The following is a 26,990-nucleotide window of genomic DNA, read 5'->3' on the forward strand; positions in this document are numbered from 1 at the left end:
AGCTTAGACATGGAAAGCTTCTGGAAACACTCTAAATGCATAGAAGGATCTACAGCGCTCTGAATCCAAATTGTAACTGCATAGGAGCCCATGGCCCACACCTTCCCTGCTCGAATCAAGGCCCACGTTCAGGGTAGGCTGAGAGGTTAAAGGGCCACCTGAGAGCTGGTGGGAAGCCCTGCCGAGTCCCACAGGGAGGGCCCTTCCCTTTCCTTCCCTTCCCCCCAAGCAAGCGTTTCACCCTCCAAACGAATGCCTCCCTCCTGAGAGGCTTGTCCTGTCCTGGCTGCAGAGCTCTAACTATCAGAGTGGGAAGGTAGTGAGGGAGCTGAACGATCACTTAGGGTCACGGTCCCCTTTGAAAAACTGATGACAGCCAAGAATTCTTCTTTAAAAAAATGCAAATCACCACATGCATATACAATTTTGGATGTAATTTCAGGGGCTCTAACAGACTTCCTCAATGAAGTCACAGCCCCTAGGTCAAGGATTGCTGATCTGGTCCATCCCCTTCATTTTGCAGATGAAGACACAGAAGTGGGGAGGGATTGGAGAGCTGCTGACAAGGGAAAGGAAGCTTCCCTGCTAAATCCGCCTGACCTTCGCTACAAAAGAACCGAAACGAAGATTAATTCGGCAGAAGGAATTCTCTGTGGTTTACACAAGCAGATGGTCTACAGAGTAAGGTTGCTCACCTGTCCCTTTTACTTAAAAATATGTAAACATAATTTGCATAGCCAAGCCAACCACGCACCTCTCCATCTCTGTGGCTTCACCTCAGGTTGTCTCTGTCCCTGAGTGCAGGGGTATGATTCTTAATTTTTTGCTTCCCTCAATCTGATTATTGACATTTTGGGAAACTTTCCCTACCGCCTTCGCATCATCGTCCTCTCCCCTCTTGCTGCAATCCCATCAATCCTTTCTGACTGGCAGAAGCTGCCCTTTTCCCACATAAGCTGTGACACGTTTGCTTGGTTGTCTGAAGCCTCTGAACACTGTCTGCCACCTCCTCAGAGTTTCTACAGCCTGGAAACTTTTTTCTAAGTTTGTTGGTCTTCAGTCACAGAGCTGGGGCAGCACTGATATAGGTCTTTCCTGTGCTTTACATCGGAGTGATTTAAAAGTGGGTTCTTTAATTACGGAATCATCATCACAGGAACAGAAAGAGTGTGTGTGGGGTTCCTATCTGTCTGGCTGTGTCAGCATGCCAAATGCTCCTGGGGCTGCCTGCATGGCTGGTTTTCCTTTGCTGGGTTTAAAGCGGACTCCTGATGCATGCAATAACTCTTAAAGAATTGAAGAAAGGTCAGATCTTCCCCAAGGATGAAGGACTTCCCTATAACTGAATAGAGTCCACTCAAAAGAATTAACTCAAGAAAAAAGGTACTTATGGGTGGGTGTGCTGCTTCTATGTCAAGTCAAAGTTTTCAGACCTGGGTACTAGGGTTCCTTCTATTAGAAGTGGAATTTCTTAACAGATTGCCCAGCTGGTGGTGAATATACTGCCTATTTGAGCTCTACCTTTGTGGGTTTGTAACTCCATGAGGCCAATGTCAATGGAATTTCTGTTCCAGCAAGCACTAGAGGTTTCACATTGCTCTGAAAAGGTTTGGGGACTCGACACACTCACGCTTTGCCCATCCTTTCCTCTGCCTGGAATGACCCCTTGCAAACTCTCTATTAAAATTCAATCCAGCCTCCAAAGGCTGTTTTCAAATGCTAACTTCTCCATATAGCTTTTCCCCATTTCCCCATATGGATCCCCACAGAACTCTGCAGTTCTTTTATAGTACTTAGTTTATTCTAATTATTTGTGTACTTGCCCTACCCCCTGCAACACTGTACGTGTGAAGCTTACCCTGCATCTTCTGCTGAGTCTAGCACAGGACCTTGCCCATAATGGTCCATAAATATCTACTGAATCAGCTGTCTACCTGGTTCTGAGATCTCCCAAGATGATGTGGATGCCGATGATGAGACTTCTGAGTTAATTCTTTATGTAGCTTAAGGGCTACATGCCAGAAAACGGTACCAGTTCATGTGGACCCTGGCCTCCCCCAAATGTGAGCATTAAGGCAAGTTCTTGGTCCAATTTTAAAACATTTCCACCTAGAACAGAAAAACTGTAGCCATCTTAGGAACAACCACGCCAACCAGAGAGAATTAAACAGCTAAACAACTAAATGAATTCTAACATTAGGATTTTAATAGCCTCTAGCGTCTAAACTTGAGTTTTACATGTCATCTTTAAGAATGATATGGTCAAAAATTGCAAAGATGATGATTTTTAAGACTTGGGTATTCTGGTATATGAGGTGACTCCACCAAATAGAACAACAAAAACCACTTGAGTGCCTGCTAAGTGTAAGGCCCAGGCCCACAGGTGAGGGTGTTTGGGCACACCTCTCCCTGCATTCTGATTTACTTAGGCTGGGACTTGCTGTGTTCACTGGTGGTCAGGGTCACACCCAAGTTCATGTAAGAGTTCCGTGATGGCAAATCCGTAACTTTCCATATTTCCACCCGACTTCACCTCTGATGCTCTCCCTTTGATTTGCAAAATGCAGGCCCATAGGGAAACCTCAACAATCCTGCGGGCCTCACAGCTGATGTGGCCCAAGCTGTGCAGACCATGTTGGTACCCTGCTGGGTGGAGTCACCACGCTTGGGAGATACACTGCTCTTTTTGTGAAAGGCAGCCCCCCCCCCCCCACTGACAAATGGGCTCTACAGTTCATGCATTCCAGAGGATGCGCTCAGCTTCCAGATGGGAGCACCACCAAACAGGTTGTAGATGGAGAGGGAAAAGGAAAAATTAAAGCTATTAATATGCTGGAAGGAATAAAGAGACTGGTTTCTTAAGGGGGTCCCTAGGATGTGACTCAGGTTCCTCAAGCCAGGGACAGCCCACTTTCTTTCCTATCCCCTTCTGGGCCCAATATTTTGGCCAAAGGGGAGCAGGGCTCAACCCCCTTGACCACAGGAGCCTCACACACATTCCATTGTTTCCTGCCCCCTCACTGAGCCTGTACTAAGCCAGGGGGTGCCTCACTATTGCTATACCTAGGGGAATAAGCTCATTTAAATCAAACTGTGAGCAGTACTAGAAATAATGTTAAATTAAGTATAGGATAGTGCTTCCTGTGACAATTTTTCATTGTATTTTATTGATTTATTGACATTTATTAATTAAAAATATGGGACGGCACACACCAGGGTGTATAGTTGTAAACAGATATATCGAAATACATATTCCTCATCTCTCTCCACACACAGACAGCCACATATGCTTGCTTTCAAGGCACTGAAAGGACTCACCCTTCAGCCTTATCTTTACAACTTGCCACCCTGGAGTGGTGTTCCCTACCAACAGATACATCCGGATGCATTTATGAGTGTATGTACGATCTGCAGATGTTTTATTTATAAGTGGCCAACTCACTGCAGCATTGAAACATGCATTTACAAATAGGTATCTGTTTTATGAAACCCTATTCCTTTGTTTTAATAGCTGAGCTATCCAGCCATACCATGATAATGTACAAGGTAAATGGGTCTCCATCTCTAGAACCTGTTCCAAGTTTCCTCAAATGTGACTAACTGCATGAATTTCCCAACCATCAGAGATCCGCCCCCGTCAAAAAAAAAAAAAAAAAAAGACCAGTTTATTCTAGACATGAAACCTGCACAGTTATAAATTGCAGGCGTTTTAGGGGTGAACTTTAACTTGAAACTACCCTGAAAACTGAGATTTTGCTCCAGGGGTAACATGAAGAAGAAAACTACCTTCCTGGAAAGCACTTACGAATTAAAAGGGAAACATATGGCTATTTTATATTTGGGGATGAAATCTGTATTATACAGAAGTTTGGGTGTTTAGAGTATTTATAAGGATGAAATACAAAGGCTAAAAACCTTTGAACCGATATCTTTAAAATGATTATTATTTAAAGTGATGAGAGAAAACTAGTCAGAATTTGTCCTGATTGCAATAATCTGAAGACAGGGAATGGTATGCAAAACATTAGAAAGAGTAGACTATAATTATTATTTATTAATGCTTGATGCTAACGTTATTCTAACAGCTTCTGCGTTGTCAAATCAACATTCTGCACTAAATAAATGACCATTTGGGAATTGTTAGGGAACGTCTCTGTTCCTCTCCCTGCTTGACTAAAAACTGTCATTTGCAATCAAAGAAAGCATCCTTGGAGCTGAGAACACAGCACTTGCAGGCTTATAGTTGTCTTTCTGAGGAAAGACCAAAGATTCACATTAACTTGATCTTTTGCAGCCAATCTAATTTCATTCTACATGAATCCAAGAGGACTCCACGCCACATTCAGAATTTCCTGTAGGACTGCACTAAAAACTTAATATGCTGACTATCTTCTCTGTTACCAATCCTCTGAATTCTGAGAGGCTGTAATAGCAAATGAGGACAAGGAATAACCTAGATTAACTTGTGACCCTTGAGTGTGAGGCAAAGGAAAAGAATTCTGCATGAAGTTTCAAATTGGTGATGGGTTTTTAAGAAGTGAAAACTACTATCTGAGGATGTGAGCTTCAAAAGCACCCACTGAAATGAAGTAAATAATATTGGCTTTGCTGAGTCTGTGGATGCTTTAAATCCCATTCTGGTCCTTTTAACAGAATGTTAAGCACAGATATGTAACTGGAGAATTCTAATGTAACTAAAAAAGTCTACTTACCATCAATTCCTCAGGTGCTGGCCTTTCTTTTGGTTGTTTTCTCATGCTGTAAGAGAAAAACTCATATTATCTATATCACTTGTAAATCTGTGCTATAATTTCCACCATGGGCTATTTCTCCTGGAATTTGAATGTTTTCAAAATTCATCATGTTCAATTCTTGGCCAAAGCATTAGCATGTATTCCCTTTCTTTTATTTTGACCTTCAATTAATCAGATTTTGGGGGAATCTCATGAATCAAAAACGCAAAGATTTTTTGGGGGGAGTTACTCTTGCAATACAGATAAAGAATGAATTTAAATTTATCCTAATTCTACTTCTGAAACTAATGTGAAAAAAAAAAGCAGCAATGTTCGTTTCCTGACTCAGTTATCAATTCATTTCAAACAAAGTTAGGGAACAATATACTTCTTTTTTGGTAACTGGGATAAGACAATAAGAAAAGAAACATGAATATTAGGTCAAATGAGAAAACATCTCATTCCTTCATTATTACTCCAAATGACAAGTAATATATAAAAGAGGTCAGGTATCTAGATAATGCTACAAAAGGGTTATTACATTATCTCAACTTTCATTTATTTTGGCTACCATGCAAGCTAATAATTCATTAAACAGCTGTCGGAAAGTTACGTTAGTTTAAGCTGCTTAAAGAATCACATTCCTCCTGCAAAATATTTTGTCTTATGTGCAATAGTCATAATTAGTAGCTATAGCATGTACTTAGCTACGTGATGAAGCACCCAGTCATGGGACTGAGGTAACTGTGGGTAAGCTGCCTACTTGATGGCCGATTTATACTAAACTCAGAGTCTCTGTGGGATGAAGTCATGAAAAGAGACTGCTGCTCCTATTACTTGGAAAATCACACAGACACTTTTTCTTTATATAAGGCAACCTCAAACAAGCAAGAAAAAAAAAGCCCTTCATACAATCTCTGCATTTGCTGACAGTATTTTTTTTTTTTAAGTACAGCGATCTAATGATCATTTGGTAAACAAGAACCGTAGTTATGAACCATTAATGACATCGAGGACATTTGCCTTCCCTATAAATAACCATATGCATCTCTCAAATACTGCATCCATTAGCAAGTAATTCAAGCTGTCTCGCCAGTGGAGTTGGTAACAGTCTTAATCTGACATGCCAAAGTAGCTGTATCTCTTGGGAAAACAAGGCTATTACCCACTATCATTTCTGTTTTGGCTTGACATCTGTGGAAATTTCAACACAGGTTATCCCTCCCTCTGTCTCCATAAAACTTTTATATAACAGCTGATTAATTTTTGGGACAGAAGGCAGGCAAAGCCCTATCTGCTTTTCTCCCTCTCTGCTCAGAAAGGGCCCCACCCCCAGGTTGGTCTCAGACCACATAGTAGGATAAGCACAGTGGTCACGGCACAAATCCAACATCTCGGAGCGGGTGATGCCAAAACCCGGCGCTCCAGGCAGCTTGGGAATCACACGGTTTGTTTTTGAATTTCTGCATTTCAAAATGGGATATTCCCATCATGTGCTTCTGTTTCTAGGAATTTCATGTAAAGGAAATTAAGGGAGACTGATACATATTTCTAGATAATGGCTCTAATATTAATGAGCTTAGGATTCTAGTGTTTAACCAATACGTACCTTTTTTTCCAACATGGCATATTTTGGAAGAAATGTTTGCAGAGTGAAAACAGTTTTTACAAGCTACGGAATATTATGTAAGTATTTTAAATAAACAGAAATAGTGTTAATAAAAATTTTAGAAGTTGGGAGTTAAAATTCTCTTCCCCACATATTCTCCTATGGAATATAAACTACACGAGACATTTTTATTAAGAGGTAACATATTACATTTAGTCAAAAAGGTGATAAAGCTTGACATTTATATTAAGGAATATTTCTTGGTTTCACTTTAGCGGCATCATCAGATGGATCATGGGGGGAGGGGGAGGGGCCAGTGTACAACAATTTTGGTCTCTCTCTCTCTCTCTCTCTGCTGGGGTGAGGGAGAGGGCAGAAGGATGGCAGCGGAGCAACTAGGCCTTCCAAGACCACATGGGTCCTTCTGAATAGGGGGGAGGTGGATAATGTGAAAGGGATAATAAAAGAAAACTTCATTCTATGGGGAGGAAAAAGGCAGAAGGCTGGAAAAGAACCCTTGACAGAAAAATGCCTGTTTCCTCAGGTATAAAATGACAAGGGGTTGCCTAGAGACTCTAAGGGCCCCTTGGATCTCAATCCTGTGGCTCCTCTCTCAGTTCTTATAATGGATAAAGTGGGCCTAGTGGAACTGTGTCTTCATAGTCTCTCAAACATCAAAATTCAATGAAATGGGACAACACTATTGTGTCTAAAATATAACCAAAGATAAAAGTTATTTACTGAAAATCCAATGAATTAATAAACTATGCTGCTTCCACTAAGTGACAGACACTTTTATGGGTAACTTGAGGTTACATTAATAAAAATAAGCTTCATATGTCTGTTCAATAGGGGCTATAAAATTATGTATTTCTTAAAAAGAAAACTGGATAGCAACAGTACCTGTGCTCAAAGAAGGAGCCTGATTCTCAGCAGTTTATTAAAACAGGAAAAAGCCTCTAAAGTACGTTTATGACCCTTTGTGTAAATAACGTTTACATAATTTAAACAATTTCTTCAGCTTTGCTGCCCCATCTGCCCAAGGCCCCGAAGTCCCTCCCCTCTCCAAAAGGAAGCAGGGAGAGCCATAAGGTCTCACGGAGCCGCAGAGTTAATGGCATGTATCATTTACATTGAGGGCATGGCATGTTTGCAAACGGGCTCACCACTGAGTGATGAAATGTACAAATGGCTCGGAGAACTCTCCAACCGGAAGGACGGGTGAATCCTGGGATGGAGGAAAAACAAGTCACCAAAAGTCACAACAATTGCTTTTCTTTATACCCTCCACCCCCAATCCCAAAGGAGCATATAAAGATGAATATATAACAAGGATTCACCGCCATGTGGAAAGGAAAATAAGGCCTCATCCAATTAAAAAAACGGTCTACACTCTCTTCCACATGTTTATGTAAAAATGCCAAATTTAAAGCCATACACATTTTACCATGGTGAGAAACATGAAAGCAAAGAGGGAAGGGAGGTGAAAAAAGGACAATGATAGCCACAGGGTAGGAAAGAAGGTACAAAAGTGTAAATGAGAAATTAATGATTATTTAAGTAACACACAAATGGTCTTGTAATTAACAAAGAGCTGTGAAATTATTCTTGTGTTGACCTTTGTTTCTTTTACTGGGTTTGCTATTTACACTTTTCTTTTTATTTACATTTATTAGTATATACAGCTGCTCTTAACTGCTTGCCCCTAACTGAATCATGTGTGTCAGAGTTGGGTTTTTTTTTTTTTTTCACTTTAATAGAAAAGCTTTTTATAGGGGAAGCCGTTTCCTGAAAAGGAATTTCAGCCTATTTGCCAGTCTAGGCAAACTCATCATGTGAGAAAGCCAGTGAATTAAGGACACAATGAAAAATGCCCACCTTGCCCACGAACAGAACTAGGGTGGAGGTGGCAGTCACTCAAGAGAGCAGAAAACTACACGGCAACAAACGACAACTACCATGTAACACAGGGAGCAAACCCCATTACCATTTGCAAAGGAAGGCTTTAAGAATTTAGGAGTTTTTTCAAGAATGACAGAGAGCGCCACTGTGTTTATAGTGTAACGGCTCAGAATGTAATGAAATTACACTGCAGAGTACTTTAACAGTCATCTCATTAGACCTACAGTTGGAACAAGAGAGCCACATAAAGTAGGCAGCTGCAAATGACTCCATTCTCATCTATTCTCATTTGCTATTAAAAATACCTTTCGGCGGCTTTTTTCCTCCCTGACATCCCTACACAAAGTGCCCTGCAAAGTATGATACATGCACCTATTTAAATTAACAAAGGAATGACTTATTTTAATCTCACTGTGCTTTGGAGTGCTTTGGCCATTTGGATGAGCAATATATCATTACATACAACCTTCCAGCGCTGCAGGCAAGAAACTCAGAGCATGCAGCATTTGGTGGGAGCCAAACAATTTCTCTAGCACACAACTGTGTCAAATGCATGCATGTATTCATTATTGAGAACAAGAGGAAATAGCTTTGATGTAGTGGAAAAAAGAAGATGATAAAAGCACCTCTGCAATATGCGTGTCATTATCAATGGTGGCAGATAGATACAACTGCACAGCCTCCTATGTGATTAGTAAATATACATATAATTGCTGTGGCCAATTATCAGAAAAATGAGATCGGTAATTACAAGACAGAAAATTAACTAGAACTCTTATTAAGGCTTTGTTTCCAAATCAAACAATTGGAAACTACCAGAAAATACAATTAAATCAAAGGGAACTGAGGGGGTCAAAGGAGCCCCCAAAAAAAAAAAAAAATCCCAAAGTTAAAAAAAAAAGGAATGTGAACCAAATGTTTCTTAGTTTTTGCATATCTGTCCTCTTTGAATTAACATTATTTGTCCAGAAGAGGGGAAGGTTAGTAATTGTAAACTTAAAATTCTCATCAACAGAGAAAGGCTTCCAAGAGGAAAGGAAAACAAAGGAAAATGGGAGTGAAATAAAGTCTTGCCAAGTTCAAAGGATTACATGCAGGCATTACATAGAGAGGACGTGAAAGAGGGTGGGGGGCGATGAAATAGTCTGCTCAAAAGAAACAAGGCACGCGGTTAACATGACAAGGCCTCGATAAAGGTATTATAAAATGGTCACAGAAGTCCTATCGGTTTGAAGAGCAAAAATAAAACATGGTATCAATTTCAGCCCAGTCTGTTTTAGGAAAGCCATATATATCACCAAGCCTGCAAGATTCTACAAGGCCCAGTTCAAGAGATGACATTTTACTGTCTCAAACACTATTAGTAAAAAGACAGTTCAAAGTCTGAGGTACAAAAATTATGGACTCTAATCAGGTAGTTAGTTTTCTAAGTCGTTCCTTTCTGAAATTTTTTTGGAGGCTGCAGTACTGGAAGTGTCTGAGTAGTAGCTGCTTTAAAATGAATGTTTAGGAAAATAAAAGCCTACTGTCTTTAATGTGGCTGAATATTTACCAAGATGGTTAAAATTCTAGACTGGTTTTATACAAAGATCCTGGTATAAAACGTGATGCTAATGTGGGCCTCATTTCAAAGTATGATACCAAGAGTAAATTAATGAATTATAGACTAGGCAACTTGATGAAGATGTCATTTTACCGTGGATGAGAAACAAAACGAGGAAACTGTGACATCCTTGCATGGGTAGTTGATTTTATTTAAGACCTGATATTGTAGCCTGTTAAGTTCCTCATAATATAAAACTAAGGAACCCTGGGTGGTACCCATGAATAATTTATTTCACTGTGAAAATGCCAGCCCAAGTCAACTCTGCAGAACCACAGAGAGTGGATTCTCATCTCAGTGGTGCCTGGAAAGAATCAGTCATCAAAGATGTGGGGGGAAATTCTAATCTCACAAGCATAATGCCAGATATTTCTTTTCATTAAAATCCACGTCTCCTGTGTATCTCAGAGGAGAATTTTCTGAGATACAGAAGAGCGACTAGTGGGGGGCGGGTTCAGAATGCCACACGCAAACACGGGGTGGGGGAGTCCTCTGAGAGCCTCCACCTCCACAGAAGCACGCAGGCTGTCAACAATCCAAAGAAGGCAAACGAACAGACCTGACAGTATTCCCCACGCTGGAGGATTTTTAAGTATACCTTTCTCACTTTTAAGCAAGTAAAATTAGAAGTTAGTTTAGATCAGGATGTAAAAAATCTCTGAGAACCTGTTTATCTAATTCCAACCTGCGCAAAGGAGGAAAGGAGGCTCGCAGTAAAGCCACTCCAGCATCGCCGTGGCACCCAGGGAGGGAAAGCAGCCAGTCACTGTGGGGTTAGAGCGAGACAGAACCACGCCCAGGGGTTCGGAGGAGCTCGTAAAGTCACTGCTGCTACTTATCAGAAATGTTCTCTGTGGAACACGGGTTCAGGCAAGATGAAGAAAAAATACATTTCAAAAATGTAAACACAAATTAGAGAAGCAGTGACACCAGCAACTCTCAGTAGTGGCTGAAATGGACTCTAAATTGTTAATAAAAGTCACTCTCTTTAAGACCCTGGGTGCCATACTTCACCTTGAGGGCTTTGGGGGGGATACTTTTCTGTTGAACTTCTAAGCATGGAGGTATGGAACGAAACAGAGGACACAACCTTAACCAAAAGCCTTGACCTGAGATTCTGGTCCTGAATCAACTTTAGCGTCCTGCTAAGGGAAACAGGCCGAATCCTGTTACGGAGCAGGCAACCGTTATATAAAAACAGCTGCTGCAGCCATTTCAGTAAGCAATTCTGGTCATCACGGAGGACAGTCTCCAAGTCTCAGAGCTTTTGGGAACTACCTAGTCAGCCCCTCCTGCTAAACAACTGGAACACAAGCAGGCAGCACACTAGAGAACGGCGAAGGACGAGAAGAAAGTTTGAGTGATGCCTTTGCCTTGTGAATAATGAACAGTTCAGGAAGGTCAACCCATTACAACAGAAACTGTTTAATTATTAATTATGTGCAATCTATGAGCAAAAGGACAAGTTCAGAATGTTTAATGCATGCTAACTTCAACTGGACTCTCTCTGGGTATTTTGTTATTAGCACTTGTCAGCAAGGTACTCAAGCATAAAAAAAGGTAAGGAGCAGAAAATGAGAGAGAGTGTGTGTGTGTGTGTGTGTGTGTGCGCCTGCAACAAGGTGGGGGAGGGGAGAAGGAGGTCCAACTCCAACCACAACTGCTGCTGGTTCACCTGCAGAGTAAGTGTGCCAAAAGTACACTTTGTGATCTTGAGAGCAGGCAAGTAAGTTGGATACTCCAAATAAAGAAAACATAAATGAGAAGAATGCTTTTGAAATGACTTAAAAGGGAAATCATTATTTTAAAGGCATAGTTTTTTTTTTTAAGCCATGTTGTTTCTTGGCTTTAAAGAATCCGTGTCATTAATGTTCAAGCACATGCTAGCATGCACACACGCATGCACACACACACACAAGTGCACGTAAAACTGGTATAATCTGAATAAATTCAGTGGATGGTATCATGTCAATTTCCTGGTTGTGATACTGTACTATACTTATAAACTGTTACCATTGGGGGAAACTGGGTGAAGGGTACATAGGATCTTTCCATGTTATTTCTCACAACTGCTTGTGAATCTAAAATAATGTCAAGGGCTTCCCTGGTGGCACAGTGGTTAAGAATCTGCCTACCAATGCAGGGGACACAGGGTCAAGCCCTGGCCTGGGAAGATCACACATAATGTGGAGCAACTAAGCCCATGCACCACAACTACTGAGCCTGAGCTCTAGAGCCCGTGAGCCACAACTGAGCCCACGTGCCACAACTAGTGAAGCCTGAGTGCCTAGAGCCCGTGCTCCACAACAAGAGAAAGCCACGACAATGAGAAGCCCGCGCACTGCAATGAAGAGTAGCCCCCGCTCACCTCAACTAGAGAAAGCCCGCGCACAGCAACGAAGACCCAACACAGCCAAAATAAAATAAATAAATAAATAAATAAATAAAATAAAATGATGTCAAAATAGGAAGTTTAAAAGTAAAAGGGTAAGGAGCTATTTTTGTTTAAACTCATGACATCCAGATTTTTAGCAGAGCTCTGCTTTGAATAATGGAGAAGCCTGGCATAACTATTTAACTGGAAAAAAGTTGAGGGGCCTTTGCTTTACAAATATACCTGAGGATTTAATTTTTGCCTTTAATTCATAATTAAAGATGACAATGGAACCTGACAATGATGTGGTGGTTAATTCAGACACTGATACAGCATAGACACAAAATGCTGTATAAAAATGATACAATCATTAATTACTTATTTATTGTTTCACTCATTCAACAATTTTCTTGACCATCTACCATGTCAAAGGCACTGGGCTGGCATTGTGGGATGACTGATACTTGATCCATAGCCTGGAAGAATCTGTGTGTTGTTCAGAGGGATAAGACGTGCAGCCCTAAGAGCGATGGGGAAGAAACTTATTGTGAGAGTCTGGAGGGCTGTGAGATACCGTTTTTGCTCTCTCACTTTCTTCCTTCCTCACTTCCAGAGAGCACCTGGGGGTGAAGGGACCTTGAACATCTTAATCTGTGTCATGTTCCTTTCTCTTTGCAAAAGAGACATTCCTTCAAACCAAACTTTTATACGTAAACGTATAAAACGTAAAACGTATAAAACGTAAAAAAGATAGAAGGACAACTTCTCAAAAATCTCAGGGTGTTGGCCACACTGGTGAATTCTGAGGTCAGCTGTGCTGTGGTTAGATTAAACCAGGCAAATTAAGTGAAACATGGCAATCCTTTTTAACAGTTTTTAACAGCCTATTTCTAGACTTCTTGGTGTCAAGCCATCAAGCCAACACATTAATTAACATTAGAGAATCACCTGCAGTCTGACCAGTACTGAGAGTTATGCTCTAACATTTTAAAAATAAATCTTTTAATTCAAGCCTAATGTTCCTTTGGCCTGGCCCAACAATTTCTAGTCCTACACTCTGGGGTTCATACTAACTGGCACAGCTCTCCTAGATCACTCCACATCTATCTGCAATGCTGGGATTGAAGGCTGTTTGTGATTCCAGTGGCTTCACATCAGGCAGGACAGCATTTTGCCTTATCAGATCCCAAATTGTTTTTTGATCCTCCACCGTTCACTGCCTTAGAATAGCATCTTTGTGAGACAACTGGCAGAATCCACGGGACAAATCTGCTCTTGACCGGGGAGGGAACCTTGTTTATTTGCGGAGGACACCAAAAAACAAAACAACTGGACTCTCGGGGCTTCCCTGGTGGCACAGTGATTGAGAGTACGCCTGCCGATGCACGGGACACGGGTTCGTGCCCCGGTCCGGGAAGACCCCACATGCTGCGGAGTGGCTGGGCCCGTGAGCCATGGCCGCTGAGCCTGCGCTCCGCAACGGGAGAGGCCGCAACAGTGAGAGGCCCACATACCACAAAAACCAAAAAAAACCCCCAAAAAACCATGGGAGAACCAGCTATTAGCCAACTACAACCAGATGGCTTACAAAAAACACAAAACGTAAATTAACAGGTCTAAAGGAATCTCTGAAATCTGAAATTATACAGATTTTTTCCTATTTTCTTTTTCTCCTAAATGTTTTGGCAGTTCTTCAGTATTGGGATAAAAGAGAAGAGAAACAAACTTTGTCATTTATGTCAAAACTAACCCTTCATTTTTTGTCATTTAAAAGACTTACATATACTCAGAGATTTTCTAAACATATGGCAAAGATCTTGGTGTTTCATAAAATTCCTTGAAAACAGGTAGGTGGAGAACTGGAAAATGAATTAATCTCTTAAACCATATTTGCAATTGCTTGCTTTCCAAAGCCAATGAACATCTTTTTTCTTTTTATTTTAGGTCTCTCGTTGGTCATAAGCTATAGTGTACAGTATTATTTAGAGGTGCCTATCTGAATGGTACACACACACACACACACACACACCTGCACACTAACTCCCACATACACCTCCCTTTTCAATGGCTTAGGCAGAGCAGCAAAAAACATGCTTGTCTCATACCAAAGAGAGTTCATTTACAAAAGTAAAACCTGTTATTGTCCCCTCTCTCTCTCTCTCTCTGTAGCCTCCCAAGGCATTTCTATTGCTTTTTCATAAAACACTGCTGCAAATAATCAAGCATGACCACTGACATCCACGAGATTGAGTTTTAGGAACCATTCAATGAACTCACCCTCGTGGGAAGCCTCCTGCTCAGGTTAGTCTAAAGGTAATTATTCAGCAATTCCTACCTGTGGTTTTACCTTGTCCCTATATAGTGTTTGAATTTCATACACTGGTAAGGTCAGTTTTTTTTCCTCAGGGAAAGTCCAGCTACACATGTTTGGATCCAGGACCTAAATTATAATGTTAATATACACACTGCCATTTCACCAGGTCCTATCTGTAGAAATGCTGATTAAAAGCAATCTTAAAGGTAGGTCAGGGCTTCCCTGGCGGCACAGTAGTTGAGAGTCCGCCTGCTGATGCAGGGGACGTGGGTTCGTGCCCCGGTCCGGGAAGATCCCACATGCCGCGGAGCGGCTGGGCCCGTGAGCCATGGCCGCTGAGCCTGCGCGTCCGGAGCCTGTGCTCCGCAGCGGGAGAGGCCACAACAGTGAGAGGCCCGCGTACCGCAAAAAAAAAAAAAGAGGTAGGTCAACAACTATATTAAACAAAAATGAAAGAGGAAAATCCAGGAGTGAAAAAGAACGCTTAACAGGCTCCTAAATGAAAGGAATCATTCCTCTTTTCATAGGTGAAGGGTTAACATTGAAACAGCTGAGCTACATCCACATACCATTCAAGGGCAAGAACCTGGCAGGTCCATGTCCTGAAAAATCAACAAGCCATAACACTATCCAGATAGACTCAGGGAACTTGCTGCAATCCAAAGTCCACATCGCCACACTGTGTGTCCTCCTGAATGTTCACTCGACTGTTAGTTAAAATAATTACTGCCATTTGCCACCTGCACGGCCAGTTATGGATACGGGGAAAACAGAACTTCCAGTGGCTGCATGGTGTAGGAGTGTCAGCGGTATTCGCTTACACATTTTTATAAACAAATTCAAAGGCTATGTTGGCTGTGACTCGGAGGCTGAGAATTATACCTGAAATTGTGCCATACCTGGTCCACACAATAAACAGAGAGAAGGGAATTTAAAGCTGGTTAAACTGATGAGATACCACATCAGTTTAAAATCAGTCAATAGGAGAGGAACAAAGAGAGGAACAGGGAGGGAGGAAGGGAGAGGAAGTGGAAAAAAAAAGAGAACCACATACTGTGAAATGAACAAGTTCAGTTAGAACGTTCATCAGGATTTGGAAAATCATAATGCCATCTGCTACTCTGGACCTCGGAACATCAGGGATCTCGTGGGCCCAGACGCTTTCATTTCCAGAAGGAAGGAAGGAACTTACACTCCCTGGAATGCTGCCTCCATCCTGGAATGAAGGCAACACTCCAGCCGACCAGTTTGGAATCTCTTTTGAGAACATTTGCACTGTTCACAGACGTGTTTTCCCTGGTTTAGGGAAAATTAACGGCAGGCAAAGTGATTACAGCAACTAGGCAGTGAGGCAGAGCAGTGCCCCAGCCCAAATTGCTGGGTAACTGACCCTGGCATCCAACTTGGGCTCAGGGTGTGTAGGTCCCATCATGGTGGATTAAATGAGCATTGTCCTACGGCTGGATGAGACTTCACAATAGAGCAACACATGTTAAATGACAGCAGCCAAAACTGGCCCCACCAGGCAACTGCCCATTCACAGAAAGCTATTCACAGGCCTTCACCACCAAGAAATTAATTCATTAATAATACATCACGCTTCGTGGACAATTCAAAGAAAACAACACAAAGCTACTTGTCCAATGACTGTCTAAAGACGCAGCATTTTCCCTGGGTTAAAAAAAAACTCCAAATTTAATTGACTTACTGAGATCAAAATCACAGGGATGTTTATGCTAATATTTTGATTAGTAAAAAAGAAGAAATGGAAAAAGTCTATCCACTGAATTCATTCAGTGCCATAGGAAATAATAAAAATATAGATTTTTTTCAGCAGTAGCTAATAAAATCTGACTTTATGTAAATGTATTTATTTATTATGTTTTTGGAACTGTATTTAAAAAATTATTTTTTCCTACTTTAAGTGACTTTATACATTCTTCAGACTATCAGGAAAATTTTTGCTTTTAACTTGTTTCTTCTGTTACATTTTTAAAACTTCCTTCTTTCTTTCTCCTTCCTCCCGACAACTCATAAATATGAATTAAATATAATTATAAATGAACAGACAGTAACTTTTGGATTACTGCTGTGTTTTGGTAGAATCTTAATGTCAATTCTAAAGAAACAGTTATTACGGATAGAACAAGTAATTACTAAAGGAATCATGGCCTTAATGCTAACCTATTTTCAATTTTCAAACCAGTCAAACTGCATTAATTTAAACATACTGGACTTTTCAAAGGAGGTATTAGATTTCTACAGGCTGCCTTACATAAAAGGAGAATATCGGTTTTCAGGATCCCAATTATACCTTCCTGACACTATGAGACAGAGGTCTAGTTAACCATATCGCTGGAGGACACGACTATTGTATATCTACTTGTATTAACTTACCAAGTTTCTAATGCCTCCCAGTCATTAACTCATACAAGTTACAAATAACATGAAATCCCACATCATCAATACCCATTTATGCAAGTGGTTAGAGTGTCAGTCACTGTGGTGGGAAGCTCTAGGCATGCACGGGTCACGTCGGACAGCTCAGGCCATCAGGTCTTGTCTCACTTTAAACTACCTGCAGTTAGGTGTTGTGAAAGAAAGAGGCCATCCTAGGATGCTGGGAGCAGGAGGGATGGGGGATGTTCCTTTTATTTTTTTGCTAACTTCAGAAGCCAGAATTATGGCGAAGTCCCTCAGGCAAAAAAATGAATAGATATTATTCCCTCTGGAGCTGGTTGATACCACGGTTTGAATTCCAGGGGGTTATTATTAGACAGCCATTTTCCACACCCTCACTCCCCCACCCCCACCCCCAGAAAGCACCTGCTACGTTCACAGCCCAGCAGCTTCTCAGTTAACCAGCCCTCAGTTAACCTGCCCAAGAATGAGTGATTCTGCACGAATGAATTTTTTAAAAGATAACAGTGGTTCAAGAGCCAAACCTTTTGTGTACATAAATCTTTCTAAAAGGAGTCAATCTCCTCCCTGCCAACATAAACAGAATATGCAGAAGAGAATTCAATTATTTCTTAAAGACACGGAGTCATTCTTACAGACAGCGAAACTGAACTGTGTTGCAATATACTTCTGCCCTTGGGGCACGTCAGCAATGCTTTCTAAGTTGTCTACTTTTACAGTTTTAAAAAATAATCTCTTCCTTTGATGCCAAAAAGTTCAGCTGTCACTTTTTGCTTCCATCAAGGACAATTATAGTATAGTAAAAAGAGTCCCATCCTTTGTCCTTCAGTTTCCTCATCTGTAAAACAGAGCGCTGTGGGAAAGCAACATGACATTGGGGAACACTGGGGAAACATTTTATCAACCATAAGGGTTAAGGCTAGACTTCTGAATTTTGATAAAGGACTGTATTTATTAGCTAAGTATCTCCTTGTCATATACTATTACTTTTTGGATTTTTTCTGAGGTCTTAAAAAAAAGAAGTAGTAAGTTCTTATAATTACGTGTAAATTTCATTCAACAAATATTTATAAGTGACTACTGTACATTAATTAGGTGCAGTACTAGGAAGATAGAAATAAAAACCCTGGGAGCTGAGAGTCTAGTTGATAAACTTCTTATAACTGGGTCTGGAACAGGAATTGATATAGTTCTGAACGAGGTGCTTGGTGCTGCCCTGCGAACTGAATGCTAATTATCTTCTTCCCACGAAGTGTGTGTGTGCCCCAGCTCAGTGACAGTTTGACTGACCAAGCCAAATGCTTCTTCTCTGATCCGACCTCCACTCTCCGCTACATCCAATTACTCACCAAATTCAGTTTATTCCATCCCCTGAATACTCTTCAAACATGCTAAGCCTGTCTTAATGGAAAGCCCACGTAATTTCTGATCAGGACTATAAGCACAGTAAGTTCCTAACTGTCCTTCCCAATCCACTTTCCACAACCCCATCAGAGTGATTTTTCTGAAACACAAATCTGGTTCTGTTGATCCTCTGCTTAAAACTCTTTCACCTCCCTCCCCGCAAATGCCTTCAGGCACAATGTGTAAAGATCCTTCTAAATGTAGCCATTGCCTCATTTCTTTTAATACTTTGCCAAGCACTGCAGCCATACTGAACTCCGCACGGGCCTCAAGTATCTCTGAGGCTAACTCCTACTGGCCCTTTGGGTTTCCCTTCTCTGTGGAGCTCTCTGGTATATTATCACCTCCTTCATTATCTCTCTTCTCTGTGTTTCCCCAGCACCCTGTCCACACTTTTAGTATATGTAGAATTTATATGACTGCAAACATCATTAAATGCCTTGTCATAAATACCCTTTTATGTGAGGGGGTTAAAACGACAGTCACTGTGCTCCTCTGAGAGCTCATTAAGTCTCATGCCACGTATATTGCCTGCAGTTTAGTTTAATATTTATTTATTGTTTACTTATTTATTTATTTTGGCTGTGCCGGGTCTTAGTTGCGACATGCGAACTCTCAGTTGCAGCACGTGAGATCTGTTCCCCCACCAGGGATTGAACCCGGGCCCCCTGCATTGGGAGCTCGGAGTCTTACCCACTAGACCACCAGGGAAGTCCCTTCCTGCAGTTTAGTTTAAAGTTATCTACTCATACATGACTGTTTACTAGCCTGTCTCCCTGACTAGAGTAGAAACTCTTTAATGGTGGCAACTGTATCTTACTCACTCCCTATTCCCCAGTACCTATCTTTGGGATTAATACAGGTTTACAGAATGATTGTTTGGGCTATAATCGGTGGTTTTCAAATTATAATCTGTGGAACTCTAAGGACTTTTATGTGGGTGCCATGAGTGGGATGGGGACAGGGTAGAGATCTAAGCTTCCTATCCTTTGATCAAACCACAAAGGCCTCAAAGTCCAAAAATTTTTTTTTAACTTGTGTGTGTCAAAGGACACCATCAAGAAAGTTAAAGTCAATCCACAGAATGGGAGAAAAAAATGTATAGTATCCAGAATACATAAAGAACTCTAGGCACTTCCCTGGCGGTCCAGTGGTTAAGAGTCCGCCTCCAATGCAGGGGACATGGGTTCGATCCCTGGTCGGGGAACTAAGATCCCACATGCCGCAGGGCAACTAAGCCCGTGCTCTGGAGTCCGCGCACCACAACTAGAGAGAAGCCCTCATGCCGCAATGAAAGATCCCGCGTGCCACAACGAAGACACGACGCAGACAAATAATAAATTAATTAATAAGAAAAGAACTCTAACAACTCAAAACTAATAATTAAAAAGGAAAAACCAATTTAAAAATAGAAAATGCATTTGAACAGAATTTAAAAGAAAATATTCAAACGATCAATAAACACATGAAAATATGCTCAACATCATTAATCATAAGGGAAATGCAAATCAAAACCACAATGAGAGACTACTTTACATCCATTAGGATGACTACAATTCAAAGGAAAAAAAAACCCAGAAAATAACAAGTGTTGGCAAGTATGTGGAGAAATCTGAAATCTCGTAAATTACTGATAGGAATGTAACATGGTGCAGTTGCTGTGAAATACCGTTTGAAAGTTCATCAAAAAGTTAAACACAGGGGCTTCCCTGGTGGTGCAGTGGTTAAGAATCCGCCTGCCAGTGCAGGGGACACGGGTTCGAACCCTGGTCCGGGAAGATCCCACATGCTGCAATTAGGCCCGTGCGCCACAACTACTGAGCCTGTGCTCTAGAGCCCACAAGCCACAACTACTGAGCCCGCGTGTCACAACTGCTGAAGCCTGCACGCCTAGAGCCCGTGCTCCACAACGAGAGGCCACTGCAGTGAGAAGCCCGCGCACTGCAACGAAGAGCAGCGCCTGCTCGCTGCAGCTAGAGAAAGCCCACGTGCAGCAACAAAGACCCAACACAGCCAAAAATAAATAAATAGATTTATTAAAAAAAAAAAATTAAACACAGAATTTTCATATGACCCAGCAATTCCACTACTAGGTATATGTATCCAAGAGAATTGAAAACAAAACATACATCCACATAAAAACTAGTACACAAATGTTCACAGCAACATTTTTCATAATAGTCAAAAAGTGGAAACACCCCAAATGTTAATCAACTGATGAACAGATAAACAAAAATGTGGTATATCCATACAATGGAATATTATTTGACCATAAATATATATGAAGTACTGATAAATACGACAACGTGGATATACCTTGGAAACATTATGCTAAATGAAAGAAACCAAACACAAAACACCAGCTATTGCATGGTCCAATATATATGAAATGTCCACAATAGGGAAATCCACAGAGACAGAAAGTAGATTAGCTAGTGGTTGCCAGGACTGGAGGGGACAGTGAAACTAGGAGTTACTGTTAACAGGTCCTCGGTTTCTTTATGAAGTGATGGAAATGTTCTGGAACTGAGCTGTATAATCTATGAGTGAATTTTATGTTATGTAAATTATACTTAAATAAAAATGTCAAAGTAAAAAATAGAAAACAGAAATAAGTTTCTCTGTGATGATCTTTGAAATTAGCAGTCCTTTTCAGCTGGATAGAATGGGCCTCAGCAGAAGAAAAGACAAACTTAGACCACATGCTATTTTCTGTAGGATTAGCCCTGCTAGAAAAAAGTTCTTATTTTAATTTACTTCAAGGAGCGTCTGCTTGAGCCATGATCTCTACTAGGTGTGGGGATAAATCCCTGTGCTGGATGACTTCATGATACAGTGGGAGACAAACTCACAAACTAAATTTGATTCCATATGAGTAACAATAATAAAGCTTCGTAAACATGCTATGCTGAATTATGCCTAGCACTGGGTGGGCACGGGGCAGGATGGAAGAAATGGGAAGGTAACAGAGACAGCTTCAAAGAGGACATCACATTTGAGCTGAGCCTTGGAGAACACTTAGGCGTTTACAAAGTAAAACACGGGAGGCCGTTCCAAGCAGAGTGAGGAACACAACCCTAAGTATGAAAGTGTGGGGCAGCCATCAAGACTAATGATGGACCCAAAGTGAGGCCGAAAAAAACATGGGTGTGAATCTAAAATGCTATGCTAGGAGGTTCAGACATTACCCTACAGGCAGGGTTTGGCAGGTTGAGATCTGTATTTTTAAAAAGGTAATCCTGTGGAGGTAGGGTGGCAGGAGAAACAAGGCAGAGAGAAAAGCTTAGAAGCTTGTTATGGTTATATGTGGTTATAAAGCAGACTCTTCTCTCCATTTTCTTCTCCTTTCCCAGTCCTCTCTTTTCTCACGCCCTTCTTCAGGTATCACCCTCTTCTAGAACAGAGATGTCAGCCGCCTCTCAGTTTGCCCAGCTCATGTGGAAGTGTCTAGCTGTGTGATTAACCTCCATACTCTTCTTTACTAAGCTGCCAGGTGGGGGTTAGCATCAAACACTGCTTCCTTCCAGCACTGGACATGTTTGCTGGCACTGCTAGAAAACATCAGAGGAGCCAGGTCTAAGAGAAGAGTCCACATGAAGCCTCTTGTGAGCTCAGGAGTTTCGTGGCGTGGATGATTGTCCCCATTCGTGACTCTTTTTAGTACCACTGTAATGATGTGCATATGCCAGCCAGGCAGATAAGTAAATAGTGGAGGCTCTCTTATGTCTCAATTAAATTGTATGATTAAATAGAGTCATAAAAACTCACAGAAGACAAAGGCTTTTTTTTTTTTTTTTTTGTGGTACGCGGGCCTCTGACTGTTGTGGCCTCTCCCGTTGCGGAGCACAGGCTCCGGACGCGTAAGCTCAGCGGCCATGGCTCACGGGCCCAGTCGCTCAGCGGCATGTGGGATCTTCCCGGACTGGGGCATGAACCCGTGTCCGCTGCATCAGCAGGTGGACTCTCAACCACTGCACCACCAGGGGAGCCCAAGACAAAGCCTTTTATGAACGGAATTTTGTAATGATGGGCTATTAAATATGTTTTGGACCAAGAGAGCCTGTTCCCATCTTAAGCAAGCCCACTTTACTCCTCCTCATCATTGAGGACCCAAGGCCAGGCCCCAGAACAACACCCCCCCAGCCCCCTCGCCCCAACCTCTTCTTGCCCATCACTCAGCTGGCCACTTCCTTTCCATCGTCCTCTCCCCTATCCCCACTGTGGCCTTCCTATCAATCCTTTTCAAGCTACACACCTTACAGGGAAAGCCATCATCTCCCCTACCTTCCAGACTGGGGCACAAAGGTCCTCCTCTTAAAGCCGTGATTTGCCCTGGCTCTAGCTGTCTATTGGCCTGGAACCCTGGCATTGTTACAGTGATTCCATTATCCTGATGGTGTCATATCCAAGAAACTGTTACTTAATCTAAGGTCACAGATTTATACCGATATTTCCTTTTAAGAGTTTCAGTCTTAGCTGTGAAACACTTACATTTAGGTCTTTGATCCACTTTGAGTTAGTTTTTGTATATGACGTGAAAAAAATTCATTCTTCTGCATGTGGATCTCCAACTGTTCCAGCATCATTTGTTGAAAAGACTGTACTTTCACCATTAACGGGTCTTGGCATCCTCATCAGAAAACAACTGACCATGGACATATGGGTGTATTTCTGGACTCTCAATTCCATTTTACATGTCTATCCTTATGCCAGAACCACACTATTGATTACTGTATTGATTGATTGATTGATTACTGTAACTTTGTAATACATTCTGAAATCAGGAAACCTGAATCCTCTTTGTTCTTTTTTCCCCAAGATTGTTTCGGCTACTCTGACTCCTTTGCATTTCCATATGAATTTTGGGATCAACTCATCCATTTCTGCAAAAGAGCCCACTGGGGTTGTGACAGGGATTGCACTGAATCTGTAGACCAATTTGGGGAGCGCTGCCATCATAATAATATTAAGTCTCCCATTCCAAGAATGTGGGATGTCTTTCTGTTTATTTAAGTCTTTAATTTCTTTCAAAGATGTTTTATAATTTTCAGTGTATACGTTTTCCACTTCATTTGTTAGACTTATTCCTAAGTATTTTATTCTTTTTGATGCTAACTGTAACTTGAAGTGTTTTCTTAATTTCACTTTTGAATTATTCATTTTGGGTTACTAATATATAGAATTACAACTCATTTTCTGTTTTGATTTTATATCCTATCATTTAGAAGATACTTCTGATAAGGTATAAAACATGACTTATAGGAATTCACTTCTTACTGGTAAAAGGAATAAATAAACAGATGTATAAACCAGGGATTTGTTAATTGTCCTGCTGAACACCTACAGATGTTAGATAGAAATTTATATTTAGCTATAATGTTTGAAATACACACACGCGCGCGCGCGCACACACACACACACACGCACACTCAGAGTAATGATCCATTTTTCTGGCTGTCATATTTTAGATAACCTGAACATTCTGAAACACATCTGTGAACTCAAAAATGATTTGCAAGAAAGTTTCAAGCCCTTCTGTCTGACATTTATCTTTTTCCTTTTTTGACCTTGCAAACTTCTTCTCATCCTGTAAGACCTAGCTTAAATGTCAAACCTCCTGATCCACCCCCAGAACAAACCCTCTTCTGGCAGAACAAACCCTCCTGTTTCTGGGTTGTATAGTATGCATCCTATAACGAAGCATAATTATTCATTTCCATACTCTTATCTTTTCCAAGTCTGTGGCCTTCTTGGGGGCAGGCTCAAGGAGGAAGTCCCCACTTCAGTCTTTGCAATTCCCAGCACCTCAATCCACTGATGTCCTGGCTGGCTCCAGCCAGCCTGGGATTCGGTGACTCAGATAGCACTGCTCCGTTCCCACCTGCCACATCACCAATGTGGCCAGCCCTTTGTTGCCAGCCAAACTGGGAGCCCAGGCACTGGGGAGAGCATTAGATGGCTACATAGCCTCCTGAGTCCCAGCACACTGTATTGGCAGAGGATTTGGGACTATGCCTCTGCCTTTCTACCCTGACTCACAAATCTAATCTTCAGTTGACCTGGGAGACTTGCCTGGAAGAACAGTCCTCTCTAGGCTTGAAGGCTGCCCTGAGCATGGCCTGGTCAACTTGGGCTGGCATACAGTGGGCACTTTTGAGGACTATCTGCTGCATGAATGAACACAAGCCTACTCACTTTACTTCATCAGCCTCAATCTCTCTTCTCAGAGCAGGGGTTTGACCTTACACATACCACTTGGGTATCTGATTTCATTTGATACCTTTAATTTTGCTAGGGTCACCATAGCAGTGCAAAGACTGAGACAAGATGATCAGATAACTGGGGCAGCCAGTAGTCACTGACAAGAATGAGGAGTGACCATAGAAAACAGAGGTGATCACAAGAGAGAACACAAGAAAAGCACCAAGCAGAGCAGCACACCCATGTAGGGGTCATTTAGTTTGGGAGCAAATGGCTCTCTACACCTCAAAAAGCCCAAGCATATCACTGAGTGCCAAGGCCAAACACACAAGCAAAATGGCTGGTAAAATTCAATGAAAGAACAAGGCAAGATCCCCACAATTCTACAGCCCTAGAGGGCATCAATACGTCAAAGTTTAGTTCAGTACCATGTTCAAAACAGGGACCTGAGTCATCAAGAAAAGGTTACGATACCTTTTATAAAAGCTTTATATCAATGAAATGATATTCACTATACTTTATCAACAGGCTGCCAAGAACAAATACATTTTAGAAACATTCTTTCTAAAAAATGCAAATTTTCTCACTGATGTCAGAGCTTAAAGTAGTATCAGTTAGCTAGACAGCAAGGGCCACCTCATTCCCCAGTGATATCAGATGGCTAAGGCATCATGGCACGCATAGACACACATCACTTACAATGAACCCAAGTACTTTACAGCTCAGGTATTCAGGGACTTGGAGAGGGCCTGATTATGAGTTTTACAGTAAGAAGTTCTTTTGAGAGAAGCAACTTTGAGGCAAAGATGGTAGCTCTAAGACAGCACTCAGATCCTGAGTTAGCCAGGTCCAAACCAGACAAGCTCCACCCCCTAAAATTAAACTAAATTTCCCAGATTTCTCTTTGCAGTCTGATTCTCTTGGTACCTTGGCTACTCATCCAGTTCCTGTTCTGTGGTTCAAATTTCACGTTCATGATTCTTACTACTCTGTTTACCTTTTGGTGTCTTTATTTGGATATGTGGTGGCTGACTCTGGCTTTGGCCCACGATCCCACCTCCTGTCTCTCAACTCCTGACATTCAGCATCCCTGGCTGCTCTAGCGCTGGCTCCTATCCACTTGATCTTGTTTTACTACTTCTTTGTTCTTTGCCAGGCCATGCTAGGAGGTCAAGGGACATCCACATAATAATAAATAAAGTACGTTACACTGGGCTTTGCTTAGCTATTTTGTACGTGACTCCAAATATATCCATCTTGTTTGAATTAGATTCCCTTGGGGTGGTACTTTTTGATTTGCCTTTTCCCGAAGAGAAACAGTATATACTGTCATTGGATAGCCATTTCATAATGAGGTATATCCCATGCCCAAAGAGTAAGATGGTTCAAATCCTGGCTGGTTATATTCATTCAGAAATAGAAGCCCTACATGTCAGATGTAAATGAAGATAGACAGTTAATTGTCCTCTGGGATCTAAAAGGGCAGACTTAGCCATTACGGAAGAGGTTCTCAAACTTTCATGTGCAAAGAGTTGGGAAGCTAGTAAAATGTAGATTCCTGGGCTCTACCCCTAGAAAGTCTAATTCAGAGATCTGGGTCCAAGAATCTGCATTTTAAACAAGAGTCTTAGGTAATCCTGATGTAGTTAGTCCTTGGACTACCCTTTGAGAAACACTATATCACAGCAATGAGAAATCTGACAAACATGGGGTAAGCACAGTAATTAAAAGATCCCACCAATCCTTCCTCTCTTAGAAGCTATGATGCACCTTGCCTAAGGCAGGTCACCTGGCCAACTCTTTCCTAATACTCTTATTCCCAATCATCAGCTTGGTTCCAAGATCAACTTAATGTTTGTTTTAAAAATATATGTGAATTTCCCAAGTTTTCATAAAAAAGATATTTGAATGTTTTTAGAGTAAATGGGAATAGATGTCTAAGTTATAGTTTTCTCTCAACTGAGGAAGAAGTTCTATAAAGAAAAATATACGATTTAAGCTACAAGCTATTGTCCTTCATCACACATACCTTCTCGTCTTAGAACATCTCCCTATGATGATTTCAAAAGTCTCAAGATTTTACCCAAATCAAACAAGTAAAATATATTAAATTTAATAGCAATCACTGCTACTTTAAATAAGGAATGAAAACATCCATTTGATCCAGAAAACCTTCAAATGAGCTCTCCAGCAATATCTGTATTACTGGTGAAGGTATCTGTACCTGAACATTCTGATGCCCAGGAGCCTGGCAGACCAAGAACAGCAGCGCCCAGGAAAGATGGCAGGCTGTGCACTTGACTGGGTAGGCCATTTCCCTGGGCACGTCCCTAAGCAATCCTGAAGGGGGAGCTCAGGAAAATCAGTTTAATTGGGAGGATTCTGATGGCCATAGGATGCTTTGGGAATCTAAGATGACAGAAGATATT

The 26,990-nt window shown here is 41.4% G+C and overlaps 1 protein-coding gene across 13 annotated transcripts in view; it reads right to left on the reverse strand.

Annotated features, from left to right (window-relative positions):
- Positions 1 to 26,990, reverse strand: part of MAP2K5 (mitogen-activated protein kinase kinase 5) — a 267,619-nt gene that overhangs the window by 31,888 nt on the left and 208,741 nt on the right. For all 13 annotated transcript variants that reach the window (XM_004276230.4, XM_004276229.3, XM_049706939.1 and 10 more), the window contains 2 exons: positions 7,509 to 7,570; positions 4,713 to 4,758 (listed from right to left, as the gene is read on the reverse strand). In XM_004276230.4, the coding sequence (XP_004276278.1) occupies positions 4,713 to 4,758; positions 7,509 to 7,570 (108 nt within the window). The remainder of the gene's footprint in view (positions 1 to 4,712; positions 4,759 to 7,508; positions 7,571 to 26,990) is intronic.

This window comes from Orcinus orca, chromosome 2 (assembly GCF_937001465.1).
Source record: "Orcinus orca chromosome 2, mOrcOrc1.1, whole genome shotgun sequence".
NCBI classification, from domain to species: domain Eukaryota; kingdom Metazoa; phylum Chordata; class Mammalia; order Artiodactyla; family Delphinidae; genus Orcinus; species Orcinus orca.